The 15,603-nt window shown below is 40.4% G+C and overlaps 1 protein-coding gene across 3 annotated transcripts in view; it reads left to right on the forward strand.

Annotated features, from left to right (window-relative positions):
• The window catches only part of TOPBP1 (DNA topoisomerase II binding protein 1), a 54,319-nt gene extending 46,493 nt beyond the window's left edge, over window positions 1-7,826 (forward strand). The window contains exons 26-28 of one of the 3 annotated variants that reach the window (XM_032488217.1): window positions 2,468-2,557; window positions 2,734-2,895; window positions 6,966-7,823. In XM_032488217.1, coding sequence (XP_032344108.1) covers window positions 2,468-2,557; window positions 2,734-2,895; window positions 6,966-7,109 — 396 coding nt within the window. In that variant the 3' untranslated portion in view covers window positions 7,110-7,823. Of the gene's footprint in view, window positions 1-2,467; window positions 2,558-2,733; window positions 2,896-6,965 lie in introns of all 3 variants that reach the window. The other 2 variants (XM_032488219.1, XM_032488218.1) reach the window with 2 other exon arrangements.
• Window positions 7,827-15,603: the final 7,777 nt, after the last annotated feature.

Raw genomic sequence — 15,603 nt, forward strand, 5'->3', positions numbered from 1 at the left:
TATTCAGGTTTTCTGGCAGGAGGAGTTGGTGACTGCCCACTGCTGGGTAGAGTTTGGTCCTGAACCTCTGGTGGGTAGGGCCATATCTAGAGGTGTTTGTGGCTCAGGAAGTCTGCTGACAGGTTGGGCTGTGTTCCCACCCAGTATGTTGTTTGGCCTGAGGCTTCCCAGCCCTTAAGCCTACAGGCTGTTGGATGGAGCTAGGCCTTCCTGCTGATGATCTAATCAAGATGTCAGCCTCCAGGAAAGCTCGTATATATGAACACTCCTGAAATGTCCACCACCAGTTTTTATGTCCCCTGAGTGAGGCACAGCCATCTCCTACCTCCCCAGGAGACCCTCCAAAACCAGCAGGCGGGCCTGGCCCAGGTTCCTGTGAAATTACTGCCTCTGCCCTTGGACCTGGCACACACAAGATTCTGTGTACGCTTCCCAAGAGAGTGAAGTCTCTGTTTCCCCCAGTCCCATGGGGCTCCTGTAGTTAAGCCCCACTGGCCTTCAAAACCAGATGTCCTGGGGTCTCCTCCTCCTCCCAATGGTGGAACCATGGCCTGGGGAGCCTGAGATGGGGCTCACAACTCTTACTCCTGTGGGAGGGCCTCTGCAACTTGTTCTTCAGCTTGTGGGTCACTTACCTGGCGGGTATGGGGCCCAATTATATCACATGCACACACCTCCTACCGTCCCACTGTGGTTCCCTTTATGTTTCCAGTTGAAAAAGATCATTTTTGCTAGGTTCCAGTCTTTTTTTTTTTTTTTTTTTTTGATGGTTGTTTAGCAGTCAGTTGTGGTTTTGTTGTGGTTGTGAGGAGAGGTGAGCTCATGGTCCTGCCATCTTGACTGGCAGTCTTCTCCAAATTGTAAACTTTTTTAAGAAAATATGCTTGACAAAATAATAATTCTATTTTTTATCCCTTGGTTGATATACTTAGTTTGGGCATCCGAAATTCAGCTTAGTGTTAATTCCTAATTCTTCTAATTGTGGTCGACAGTAAGGTATATATATATAATGTTGGTCGTTCTTTTAAAAATCATTTATATCTGTAAAATGTGACCCATACTATATTTCTTCCAAAGAATCTCTTTAGCATCTATCTCCAGGGGTTCTCAGCTTGAGGTCCACCGACTCTCCCAAAGTTTATAGATCAAATTCAAGAAGGAAAAAAATACATCCTTATTTTTACTAACCTCTAATTGAAAGTTCACATTTCTTTCATTATAAGTCGAGGCAACAAACCACAACACTATTAACAAGATCTGTGACTCTGCCCCATGGAAATCAGATATTTTTGCTTGTGTTAACAGTTGTAAGTATCTTGAAATATTGTTCATCACTACTTTAAAATTATAGTACACACAGATGTCCCCAGCTTGTGATGGTTCAACTTGACGATGGTGCAAAAGTGGTACACATTCAGTAGAAACCGTACTTTGAATCTTGTATTTTGATTTTGAACTTTTCCCAGGCTAGCGACACGCAGCACAGCCCTCTCTCGTGACGCTGGGCAGCGGCAGTGAGCCGCGTGATCACAGGGGAGAACAAGCAGGACACTCGCAGTCATTCTGGCTTTCCCTTTCAGTAAGGCGTTCAGTAAATTACATGAGCTAGTCAGCCCTTTGTTATAAAATAGGCTTTGTGTTCGATGATTTTGCCCAGCCGTAGGCTAATGTAAGTGTTCTGAGCGGGTTTAAGCTGGGCTGCTCTAAGCAATGGTATTTGATAGGTTAGGTATATTAAATGCATTTTTGACTAAATGATATTTTCGACTTATGATGGGTTTAATATAGAAGCACATCTGTTATGTCATAATTTTTTAAACATTTTGATAATTTTCAATAAATGGTTTCCTTCGTAATACTTTATACGTCATTTTGAACATTAAAAAAATTCATGTGGTATGGAAATTCCATCTCAATAAAACTGTTATTTTTAAAAAATTACTTAGAGGACAGAGCCATGGGTTTCACTAGACTGCTGAAGGGGTCCATGGCTCACAAAAAGGTTAAGAACCCAAGTTATATCGTCTTTTGTGTTGTATTCTGAGTTCTCTGCTGTCTCCAGGTCCTTTTTAGCCTTGATTCTCTTTCATGTTTCCAGTTTGCACTTTCAAGAGAAATACAATGGAGATTCCATCTAATCTACTGTTATTTAGGCTCTACTCTTGATTAATTGTAAGAAAAAAATACTAAAAAAGGCTACACAAATGTCAAGTTGCTTTAATGTTACCTAACCATAAAATCATTTTCCTTCATTCTTCAAGTATTTATTGATGACCTACTATGTGCTGTGCACCATGGCTGTGTGTTTCAAAGTATTCTGACCAAAACGGTTACTGTGTTCCTCAGAAGTAAAGGTTGTAAGATTATTCATTGACATAAAACTAAGTCTGCAGATGAAATGTATTATTTGTATTATTTTGTCATTTATTTTCCAAATAATTTCAACACTGATTATGTTTATTTGTAGGGGGCATTTAGTGGATGGAAGGTTATTTTACATGTTGATCAGTCCCGAGAAGCAGGATTCAAACGCCTTCTTCAGTCAGGAGGAGCAAAGGTTTGTATTAAATCAACTTACTGAATTTTTTATAAGGATTATTTCTAACCAGGGTTACTGTGATCAGTTCTTGATTCTCTTCTGCGTTTTGTGAGATGGTAATCCTCACGTATAGATTATACAGTTGGACGACTTCAGGAACTGATAGATTGTGATGCTTCTTGTTTTTCCCTTAGGTGCTACCTGGTCATTCTGTATCTTTATTTAAAGAAGCTACACATCTCTTTTCTGACTTTAGTAAACTGAAACAAGGTGACTCAGGAGTAAATATAGCAGAAGCTGCTGCCCAGAACGTGCATTGCTTGAAAACAGAGTACATTGCTGATTATCTTATGCAGGTTTGTAGGATCCTATCCTTGACCTCCTCATGACCAAAGATGTGCTTCTCTGCGTAGAGACAGAACTACACAACAAAACCCTCAAGCGTTTGCTCCCTGGAGGGCTCACTACACTCCGGTTCAGAATTGGCCTGTGTTGGGTGATTTGTGTGGGCAAAGAAAAATCTTCCTGACACAAGAGTGCCTAAATACCAGCAGGAATCAGCAAAGTATGGCATGTGGTCGTAAATGTCTTACCACAAAGGATTTGAAGCAGAATAGTGTAGAAATAGGGGGAAGCCACAACCCACCTGTTTTGTGATCATTGCTGCTTGGGTTTGGAAGCAGGTCAGGGTTTAACAGAAGGAATGCCTGAAACATCAACAGGAAGCCTCTGTCCTAAAGCAGTGGGATTCATACCGACCAGGAATTAGTTAGCCAGTACTAGCTCTCCTTGAACACCTACATAACTTCTTAAAAAATCTCAATTTGTTAAGACATGTGAGGTTTTAAAATTCTACCCATTTGGAAAGGGCAGGGGTTGGGGGAGTGTGGAGGACCCTCCTGTATGTACCTCATCCCTCCTGAAGTTCCTGATCGGGTGCATCTAAGATGAGAACCACTACTGAATAGTCACCTAAACTGTGCAGTGCTAAGTGTTTGTACAAGTGCTGTCATTTTTTCCTGTACATATAAAAGAGTGTGTAGAACATACATCCTGGTTAAAGAACAGCAAAATGTCATCCCAGTGCCCAGGGTAAGAAATAGAAGATTGAGAGTCCCATAGGAGCCCCCCGCTGCTCCTCCCCGCTTGCGTCTCCCTCCTTCCCCACCAGAAGCAATCACTGGCTGACTTTTGGTTATTCGTGTCCTTGCCTTTCTCAGGGTTGTAAAGTGCGTCAGGTACTAAATGTCTGGAGAAACGTATAGGGGGAGTGAGCTGCTCTGTATTTCTGCATCTGAGTTCATGATTGCCTGTCCCTTGCTCCTGTGAATAGGTCAAAACAGAACAGTCCTGTAGGGTGAGGCAGTAGGCTCAGGAGGGGAGAGCAGCAGCTTCATGTCAAATTCATGGCCAAGATAAACCAGGCATAGGTAAGACTCTGAAATAGGCTCACCCTAGTGTTCTCACTTCAGGTTAAAAACTAGATGCGGTGGCTGCAGGGATCTTGGTGATGATGGCCTTCAGCGTGTCTTCGGTCACATTGGTGCAATCTGGTTGATCACCCTTTGTCTACTTCTGTGCACTGCCGTCATCCCAGGAGCTCCATTCATCATCCTTTGTCTCTTTTCTCTGTTGGGTCTCCTGTTTCTGAGTCCCGTGTCATCCTGATACACTCTCTCATGTTGATGGAGGTCTTGTCTAGTAACTTGAGAAAGAACACATGGGAGGTAAATTGCTTACGACTTTCTATGTGTGAAAATTCTTTTTTCTGTGCTCACATTTGACTGAAGTTTGGCCTGGCATCAAATTCTAGGTTGAAATCTGCTTTCTGTTAGACTTTTTGATTGCTTGTCTCCTTGCTTCTAGTATTGCTGTTAAGTAGTCCAAAGCCATTTTGATTCATAATCCTTTATATGTAACTGTAAACTAGTAGGAAGTTCTTTTTGTCCCCAGTTTTCTGAAATTTAAAATGATACACTGTCATGAAGGTCTGTGTATATATTGCTGAGCAGTACAGATGTACCACAGTTAGTTTAATCGTTAACCTATTGAAGGACATTTGGGTTGTTTCCAGCTTGGAGCTATGATTAAAGCTGCTGTGAACATTTGTGTACAGTTTATATGTGAATGTTAAGATTTCACTGCACCGGGATGAATGCCCAAGTGCGTGTTTCCAGAGTGGTCATATTTCTACATTCCTACCATGAGTGGATCCAGTTTCTCTGTCCTCATCAGCATTTAGTTGTTTTTCATTTTAGCCATTTCAGTTGGTGTATAATGAATGATCTCTCTTGTGGTTTTGACTTGCATTTCCCTCACGGCTAATCAAAGTGAACATCTTTTTGTGTGCTTCTTTGCCATGTTTATATCCGCTCTTCATTGAAATAAATGTTCATGTCTTTTGCCCCATTTTCTAATTTAATTGTTTTTTTTTTTTACCATTGAGCCTTGACAGGTGTTTCAGATGCCAGTCCTCTGTTGGATGTGTATTTGTGCATATTTTCTCTCAGTCTGTGGCTTATCTATTTATCCATTTACCTTTATCCTCTTATCAGGGCTTTTTGCAGAACAGTTTTTAAAAATGTTTTATAGTTTTTACATTGTATGTCTATGATCCATTTTGAGCTAATTTTCACAAAAAGTGTAAGGTTTAGGTCAAAATTTGGGGTTGTGGGTGTTAGGGTTTTTTGTTTGTTTGTTTGATTGCTATGGCGTGTCCAGTTGCTCCAGCACCATTTCTTAAAAGAAGTATCCTCCATTTAGTTGCATTTGCACGTTTGTCAAAATTCAGTTGGGCATTTTGTGTGGGTCTGTTTCTGAATTCTCTGTTATGTTCCACTGATCTGTGTGTGTCTTTCCTTCTGCAAGACTGTCTTAATCACTATGTATATAATAAGCCCTAATATTGGGTAGTGATTCCTTCCTATTTATTCCTCTTTGTCAATATTGTTGCTATTCTAGGGCCTCTCTCTATATATATATATATATATTTTTTTTTTTTTTGCCTGTACCTTTATTTGTAAATTTTTAGATAAGCTTGTTCGTCTAAAAAAACACCTTGCTGTGATTTCGATAGGATTGCATTAATCAGTTTGAGTGATTTACATCTTTACTGTGTTAAGTCTTTCAGTCCTTGAACACAGCTCATCTCTGTTTGGGTTGTCTTTGATTCCTTTCATGAACAGTTTGTAATTTTCAGTATTTCCATTTTGGAGGTGATTGTTTTACTGAGAGTAGATCATAGTCTGCTTCTTCATGTGTGTAATAATTTTGGATGTATCCTGCACATTGGGAATCAGCTGTAGAAACTAGATTCTGTGGTGTTCCTCTGAAGAGTACCACGCCATCTGTTTAGCTGGCAGTTTACTTGGCTGAGCTCCTGCCGTGAGTGGCAGCTCAAACCTCCGCTTGGTTCCTGGAGCTTTGCTCTGAGTTGCTTTGCACATACATGACTCAGCGTCAAGCGAGGATTTGATCAGCATTTATAACACAGAGTTTGGGGTTCTGCCCTCCCACTTTCTGGGATCTCCCACGTCATTCTCTAGTGCTCTGGTTGCCATTCTGTCCTGTGGTTCTTCAAGGTTTCCTATTAGAGTTTTAGCCAGTCAGCATGACCCAGCGGGGCTTCTCCTCAGGCTGAAAGACATAAAAAATGAAAAGAGGAATTCACCCTCTTCCATTCCTCTCTTTCCAGCTGTCAACTCCCCTCAAGTATTTGCCTGATTTTGTTTCTTCTACAAAACCTTACAGTAGTTGCTTTTAATATATTTTGGTTGGACGTTATACTTGTTATCTGTAGAAGAGTTAAATCAAAAGGCAACTACCCATTATTTTGTGGTGATTCATTTTCATGTTATGTAGTCTGCCATGTTGCCAGAAGATTAAGTTTTATTATACTTTTAATAAGAGAAAAGGTCCTTATTTCAACGTTGGTAATAAGGTTATAAGGAAGAAAAATGCAAAGGTTTCAGACTTAAGTGGAGAAGTGTATGAATTCTGGCTTTGCCACCTGTTAGGTAGGTAACATTGTGTTATTTAACCTTTTTTATCTATGAAATGGAGAATAAAAAACCTATCTCACATGTTTATTGTAAAAATTTTCAAAAATTTATACTAAGCATAACTTCTCACACTTAAATGATAACTATTAACTGTATTTTACTGTAGTTTCCATATTCAGTATTTAATCTATACAGATTAAACCATTAAGACCTGAGCTGGCCCCACTCTGCCTGAGCTTATAAACTTATTTTTTTTATAAAAGCTGAAATTTTGTCACACAGGATCTGTTCACCAAAGGTGACAAGTGTTAAATTGCTACCTTGAAAGAAAAATGTTTAAGTTTTTCTGGTCATAAAGCAGAGTAAAGGAATCTATAACCTGATGAACAGTTTGAAATCTGAAAAAACTTTTCTCCCTTTTACAGGAATCCCCTCCTCAAGTAGAAAATTATTGTCTACCAGAAGCTGTCTCACTTCTTCAGAACAATAAGGATCCTGGGCCTGGATCCTCACAAAAGAGGAAAGCTCCCACAGAGAAAAATAAAATCAAACGACCTAGAGTGCAGTGATCGCATTTACTCAGTTACCAGCATTAAATGTTTTTAATTTAGTACCCTGGATATTACTGTGATGGGTTTGTACAGTGCTTTAAAGGCAAGAACCTGAAGGATTCGGCTTCAGTGTAACAACAGTGGCCCTGCTTGAAGTGTGTTTTTAACACCTGAAACTTTAATCACTGAAATACTAACTGTCCCTGAATGGAAAGTTACCTGAAATAACAACAAAACACAGCCCCTCAGCTAGCGTGCCGTTAAACCACTTTGCCGTGTGTAAGGGGCTCTTTGTTTATTTATTTTCTTGTACGTATCTGGGTCTGTAGCTTAGTGGACGTTTTAGCAAGGTGATGGATTTTGCCTTACAATGTCTGCTTTAATTCATAGCAAGGAAGTTGTCAATTGGGATTTATTCGTTTTTTTTCCCCTGATTTCTATCTTCTCATCACCATTTTACCTCTTTTTAACAGGAACCTGAGCACAAGGTTTAATGAGGAACTGAGGCTTTAAACTTAAATGTGTGTGTATATATGTATATGCATGTTTGTACAAACTTCTCTATGATGTCTGCCAAGTTTGGGCACTAAAACTTGGAAAATAAAAACAATGAAGAATAAAGTAGTGACTCAAAGTAGATAAGTTCAAATAAGTTTTTAAAAAGAAATAAAACATTCTGGTATCTATTCTCTTATTGAAGCAATAAAAGATTTGTAAAACGTAGCCTAAAAAGCACATTTCTAGTTACGTTTCTGGTGTTTGCTGTTTATGTGCAATATTGTTTCTAGGGGGTTAAAAAAAAATAAGGAACTACATAATTGCATTAGCCTTTATTAATCTAAACCTAACCACCAAATACTGTGTGCATTGCCATAATTTTCCAAATATAAAGCTACCTCATTTTGTTTAAGGGACAGATAAGGTAGGACTGTAATTTTGATGCAGACTGTTCAATTCCTAGTGAGTTTTTGAAAGGCAAACTCAAATGGTGATGGATTAACCTGGACACCAAACCGCTGACGTTGTCATCAGATTTTCCTCTAAACAGAGGAAGGGGTACCCCTGTCCTGCAGACTGTCCTGCTTTGAGCTAGTTCACAGCTGCGGACCTCACAAGGAGGTGGTTGCAGTTAGAGGAGGTCCTATGGGTGGGGTCCTAATTTGGCAGAACAGGTGACGTCACAAGGAGAGACCAGGAGTTCCTGGCACAGGGAAGGAAGCACCGCGTGAGGACACGAGCAGCTGTCAGCGCGTCGGGAGCCTTTCCAGAAGCCCCGGCCAGCACTTCGACCTTAGACTTCTAGCCCCCAGAACTGTGAGAAAGAGCTCAGATCTGTGACTTCTCACCCAGAAAGACACAAGCCACCACTCTAACCCAAACCTACCTTTTCACAGAGAAGCCTCTCACTCGGAGGTGCTTTCGTACATGTTGCTTTACATCAGGGGTTGGCAAACTCGCTCTGTAGAAGCGCAGAGAGTAAATGTGTTGAGCTTCATTGGCTGGTCTGCGGCATTTTTCCTCCAATTCTTTAAAATGTAAAAATATTCTTAGCTCAAAGCCGTGCAAAAATAGGCAGTGGGCCATAGTGAGCTGACCCCCACTTTTCCATCTCGGTCTGTCAACATGCAACACCCTCAGCTCTGTTTTTCTACTAAGAGGAGGAGCAGCCTTTTGGCAGCGCCATCTCATGCTTGTGTAGCATCGGGGATTCTGTGATTAAAAGTATCACGTGTTTTAAATGTGTGAGGTACTCATGGGAAGAAAAGCCACGATACAGATGTTTGTTGAGGCTTTTTCAAACCATTAAAGAATGTTGAAGAAAACTTTTAAAGCAATGGAAACTAATAAACGAAAAGAGAGAATTAAGCAATTCTCCTGTCAGTATGAACTGCATTTCAGGATGACCTGTCAGCTGAGGAAAAATGCTTTAGAATAATTCCAGGCAATAAGTGCAGAGGACAGGACAGAAGCAAGCCATCTTACAACTGAATGAAATTACAGGTCTAAGCAAATGGGGAATGTTCTACTGATGGATCAAGCGGATGATGCCTGACCTCACTGACCACGCAAGACCACCAGACATGCCTCCTGGTGTGATGCAATGAGAAGCAGAAGACAGTATGAAGTGCTCTTGTTAGAGCAGGCAGGCAGCTAGACACGAGCAGAGAAGGGGGCATGGGCCAGGTGGCAAGAAACCATGTATCTTGTGAACAACAGAGGCCCTTGGGCAGACAAAGAGAAGCAGCAACTTTGAGACTGATAGGAAGCCATATATCTTGAGATGACAGGGTCCTAGAGGCAGACAAAGGTGAGAAAAGGTGGGAATCTCCAGTATCTGAATGTAACCTTTGGCTCGTTATGCCCTTATTACAATAAAAGTAGCCTGGGAGATAAGAAGTACCCATTAGGCACCAATGCCATGACACTTCCAAACAAGACTAAATAAGAACAACAACAAAAAAATCCCTCTTCCCTTCCGGAAGGTGGAGCTGGGATGAAAATCAGGAAATATGACCCCAAACTCCTCCATCCCCAATAAATACTCTGCCCATTCATTTTTACACCCCATATAACCAGCTTGTCAAAGAAACTCAGGGCAGCTACTCACCTGAGTCTGCCCACTCTATCCTTGAGAGTGTATTATCCTTTAATAAACCCTCATTTTGCTTTCTTGACCTCTGTGTCTCTTCTCTGAATTCTTTCTGTGACTAGATGAGAACTTACTCTCCAATAATACCCTTCCCCTAGCTCCATTATTTAAACTCACATTTGATCAAGCTTCCAGATCTTACTACCTAGACTCAATCAACGTTGAGTAAGGGGTGTTCCAGTTCAAAAGGACACTGTTCATGGATCTTGAACTCAGCTCCTCTCATGGACACACTGATTCTACAACTACAAACAGAATAATTTCCTCTGAAAGAAAGCTCAAAACTAGCTAAGTGACTGCTACATATCAGGCAAATGGGAAAACCATATCTAAGCAGGTAGGGGAAAGGTGAGGCGCACTCTCTCACCATAAGCCCCGCCCCCGCATGGCATCCCACAGTCAGAAGGGAACTGGCAGCCCTGGGCTTCACTCTAAGGAGCAAAGGGCTTGAATTTGACATCTGAGACCCCAACTTTTAAGACCTGTACTTGAGAGACGAGCACCCAAAACACCTAGCTTTGACAGCCAATGGAGCTTGTGTCCCCGAGACCCACAAGGCTGCAGTGAGCTGAGAAACAGCTCCTGAAGGGCTCATGTGGACTCATCCATCACCAATCCCAGTGCAGAGGTAGACTGAAAATGGCCTGTCTTTCTGCAAAAGAGGCTTAGCTGCTTATCTTAAAGCTTCAGCCTTTATAATAATTATAAATGGACATAAACTTTTAAAACTGTGAACCACTATATTGTACACCTACCTGAAACTTATATAGTATCATATATCAAATATACCTCAAGTGAAAAAAAAAAAAAGCTTCAGTCTGAGGGGCAGGCATGGGCAGGCATTTAACTTAACACACAAAGAGGGGACCACTGAAAAGGAGCCACCACACCTTTGCTCTCTTTCTGCCTAGCTCCAGGTCACTTGTATCTCCCAGAAAGGAGCTTGTGCACCTGTCTGGTGCCCTGATTTTTGCAGCTGCTACTCACAGGACATCCCTTGGTCACCAGGCTCTGGTAGCCAGTGGGGCTTCTTCCCATGGGTCCCACAGGACTGTAAAAAATGGAGGAAGTGTTCTTAACCAGCTGTCACCCCCAGGACATAGCAGACAGATAACAGACTGAAATATCCCCTGTTTCTGTGAAAGAGATCTGATACATATCTTCATTGCTGCAGCCTGAGGGGCAAGCTTCTAATTAAACACACATCTAGGGGACCCCTGAAATACTTTCTAAAGTCTGCAGAGGCTGGTGGGAGCCATCTTCCACCTCTCCCTCTGCCTTGCTCCAGGTCACTGGTGTCTGTCTCATGGAAAGAGCTTGTGTGCACACCTGGCACCCACGTTTTTGTGGCTGCTGTCCAGGGGGCACCCTTTGATCACCCGGTTCTGGTGGCAAGCAGGACTGACATTCACAGGTCCCATACGATAACAAACGGAGAAATAGTTTTTAACCAGCTACCACGCCCAGGGCACATCACAAGGACAGCAGACTGAAACACACCCCGAGTCTGTCTGTGAAAGAGGTCATCAGCATGTCTTCATAGCTGTGGCCTGAGGCTTCTAACTAAACACACACCTAAGGGCTGACTACAAGCCTCTCCAGAGACCTCAGAGTGGGCACCATCTTCACACTCTCCCTCCGCCCCACCCCGGTTACTGATGTCTTTGAGAAAGCTGCCTGTGTGTGTGTCTGGTTCCCCAGTGTTTGTGGCTACCGCCAAGGGGACACACCCCTTGACTGCCTGGCTCTGGTGGTCAGCGGAACTTGTGTTCACAGGTTCATTGGGATGGTAGCAAACAGTTCTCAGCTGGCTGTTATCCCAGGGCTCGGTGCAGAGGGAGCAGACAGAAATGCCCTTTTCCCAGTCTTCCCCTAAAAAAGGTGTGTTTGCGTACTTTAAAGGCTGCTTCCTGAGGGTCTGACTTCCAAACAGCTTCAGTCTTAGGTGCTGACTGAGAACCTCCCCTCTGGGACACTGACAGGTCTTGGCACATCCTCATATACTGGGAGCCGTGAAGAATAAAGTAGGCTGCTTGGAAAATCACAAAGGTTTGAAGGACAACAAAGAGCTAGAGCAGAGTTGAATAATGAGTTTTATTTACATAAGGTCACTCCTTCAAGATGAGGAGAGGCCACCATTTTACCAAATGCAGAGAAACCAACACAGAGAGTTAAGAAAGAGGAAGAACAAGGGAATATGTTTCAAACAAAAGCACAAGTGAAAACCACAGAAAAAAGATCATAATGCAACAGAGATAGGTGATTTAGCTGATAAAGAGTTCAAAATAACAATCATAAAGATGCTCACCAAGCTCATGAGAAAAATGAGTGAACAGGGAGAGAATTTCAACAAAGAGATAGAAAATGTAAGTACCAAACAGAAGTCACAGATCTGAAGAATACAGTAACTGAACTTTTGATAATAGAAGGGTTGAGGGGGAGGGTATAGCTCGAGTGGTAGAGCACATCCTTAGCATGCACAAGGTCCTGGGTTCAATCCCCAGTACCTCCTCTAGAAGTAAAGAAATAAATAAACCTAATTACCTCCCCCACAAAGGGAAAAAAAGTCAGTTGAAAATAGAAGGGTTAAACATCAGACTAGATGAAGTGAAAGAGATTGGTGAACTTGAAGACAGGACAGCAGAACTCATTGAATCAGAGCAGTGAAAAGAAAAAAATTTAAAAAGAGTAAAGAAAGCTTAAGAGACTTATGAAACAACATCAAGTGCACTATAGGCATCCCAGAATGAGCAGGGTTGGGGCTGGGGTGGGGAAGGCAGAAAACACATATGAAGAAATAATGGCTGAGACTTCTCTAACCTGGGGAAAGAAATAGGTATAAAACCAGGAAGCCGAGAGTTCCAAATAAGATGAACCCATGTCAAAAGTTAAAGACAACAAAAGACTCTTAAAAGCAGTAAGAGAAAAAGGATTCGTTATGCACAAAGGGACCGACACAAGATAATCAGCAGATTTTTCAGGAGAAAACTGCAGGCCAGAAGGGAGTGGCAGAATACATTTAAAATGCTGAAAGCAAAAAGTACTGTACCAGCAAAGCTGTCCTTCAGAACTGAAGGAGAGAGAGTCTTCCGGACAAACACAAAAGCTAAAGGAGTTCATTACCCCTGGACCAGACTTACAAGAAATGTTAAAGGCACTTCTTTAAAGCTGGAGGGGGAAAAGGGAGCATTAATTAGTAACAGGAAACATACAGAAGTATAAATCTCGCTGACAAAGATAACTATATAGTAAGATTCAGAATAATCTAATGGAAATTTGGAGGATTAATCAGCTATAAAGCTAGTATAAAAGTTAAAAAATAAAAGTAGTAAAAATAACCATAACTACAATAATTTGTTAATGGATACATCAGATAAAAATATGTCAATTGAGAATAAAAAACATAAAATGTGCTGTGGGAGTAAAAATATAGAGCTTTAGAATGGGGTCAAACTTAAGTTGTTACTGGTTTCATTTGCAAAAATTTTCTCCCATTCTGTAGGTTGTCATTTTGTTTTACCTATGGCTTCCTTTGCTGTGCAGAAGCTTGTACGTTTCATTAGGTCCCATTTGTTTATCCTTGCTTTTATTTCTATTGCTTGGGTAGCCTGCCCTAGGAGAACATTTTTGAGATGTATGTCAGATAATGTTTTGCCTATATTTTCCTCTAGGAGGTTTATTGTATCTTGTCTTATGTTTAAGTCTTTGATCCATTTTGAGTTTATTGTTGTGTATGGTGTAAGGGAGTGTTCTAGCTTCACTGATTTACATGCTGCTGTCCAGTTTTCCCAACACCATTTGCTGAAGAGACTGTCTTTATTCCATTGTATATTCTTGCCTCCTTTGTTGAAGATTAGTTGACCAAAAATTTGTGGGTTCCAAGGGGGCGGGGGGTGGGAAGGGATAGACTGGGATTTCAAAATATAGAATAGATAAACAAGATTATACTGTATAGCACAGGGAAATATATACAAGACCTTATGTTGGCTCACAGAGAAAAAAATGTGACAATGAATATATATATGTTCATGTATAACTGAAAAATTGTGCTCTACACTGGAATTTGATACACCATTGTAAAATGATTATAAATCAATAAAAATGTTTTAAAAATAAGTAATTTTACTATAAAACTGAATATTAAACAGAAATAGTTATAAAAAAACAAAACTTAAGTTGTTACCAACTTAGACTGTTATTATGTAAGTTATTTTATTTAAGTTCATAGTAACTGCAAACCAGAAACTTATAGTAGATATACAAAAGAGAAGAGAAAGAAATCTAAGCATACGACCCTAGAAAACCATGACTAAATCATGAAGAAATAGAAAATCTGACTAGACTAATTACTAGTAAGGAGACTGAGTCAGTAATCAAAACCCTCTCAACAAAGAAAAGTCCAGGACTGGATGGCTTCATTGGTAAATTCTAACAAACATTTAATCTTCTCAAACTGTTCCAAAAAATATAAGAGGAGAGAACACTTCTAAACCATTTTATGAGGCCAGCACTACTCTGATACCAAAACCAGACAAGGACACTACAAGAAAATTACAGACCAGTATCTCTGATGAACATTAATGCAGAAACCCTTAACAAAATATTAGCAAGCTGAACTCAACAATACATTAACAGGATCATAACCATAACTAAGCGGGGTTTGTCCCAGGGATGCGAGGGAGTGGACGGTTCAATATCTGCAAGTCAATCAATGCGATACACCACAGCAACAAAGTGAAGAATGAAAATCATATGGTTATCTCAATAGATGCAAACAAAGCTTTTCACAGAATTCAACACCCATTTATAAAAACCTTTGAGAAAAGTGGGTATAGCAGGAAGGTATCCCAACGTAATAAAAGTCATATATGATAAGCCCACTGCCAACATCATACTCCACACTGAACAGCCGAAAGCTTTCCCTCTAAGGCCAAGAACAAGACAAAGATCCCCACTCTCACCACTTTTATCCATCATTGTATTGGAAGTCTTAGCTAGGGCAGTCAGGCAAGAGAAAGAAAGAAAGAAAAGGCATCCAAATTGAAAAGAAAGAAGTAACACCGTCACTGTTTACAGATTACATGGTATCATAGCTAGAAAACCCTAAAGACTACACCAAAAACTGTGAGAATTTTAAAAAAATGAATTCAGTAAAGATGGAGGATACAAAATCAGTATGCAAAATAAGCTGTGTTTCTATACACTAAAGATGAACTCAGAAAGAGAAATTAAGAAAACAATCCGATTTACAATTGCATCAAACAGAAGCAGATACCTAGGAATAAATTTAACCAAGGAAGTGAAAAACCTGTACACTGAAAACTGTAAGACACCGATGAAAGAAACTGAAAAGTTGAAAAAGACACAAATAAATGGAAAGATATTCTGTTCCCATGGATTGAAGGAATTAACAATTTTAAAATGGAAAGCAAGGTACAGCTTCAATGCAATCCCTATCAAAATGTTAATGGCATTTTTCACAGAAACAGAACAAACAATCCTAAAATTTGTATGGAACCACAGAAGGTCTTGAATAGCCAAAACAACCTGAGAAAGAAGAACACAGCTAGAAGTATCATGTTTCCTGATTTCAAACTATATTACAAAGATATAACAATCAAAACAATACAGTACCAACATAAAAACAGGCATATAAATCAATGGAACCGATAGAGAGCACAACATTAAAGCCACACATACATGGTCAATTAATTTACAACAAACATGCCATGAATATACAATGGGGAAAGGACAGTCTCTTCAATAAATGGTGATGGAAAAACTGAACAGCCACAAACAAAAGAAAAACTGGACCACTATGTTACACAAAAATAAACTCAAAATGGATTAAAGACTTGAACA

This window comes from Camelus ferus, chromosome 1, assembly GCF_009834535.1.
Source record: "Camelus ferus isolate YT-003-E chromosome 1, BCGSAC_Cfer_1.0, whole genome shotgun sequence".
Taxonomy (NCBI): domain Eukaryota; kingdom Metazoa; phylum Chordata; class Mammalia; order Artiodactyla; family Camelidae; genus Camelus; species Camelus ferus.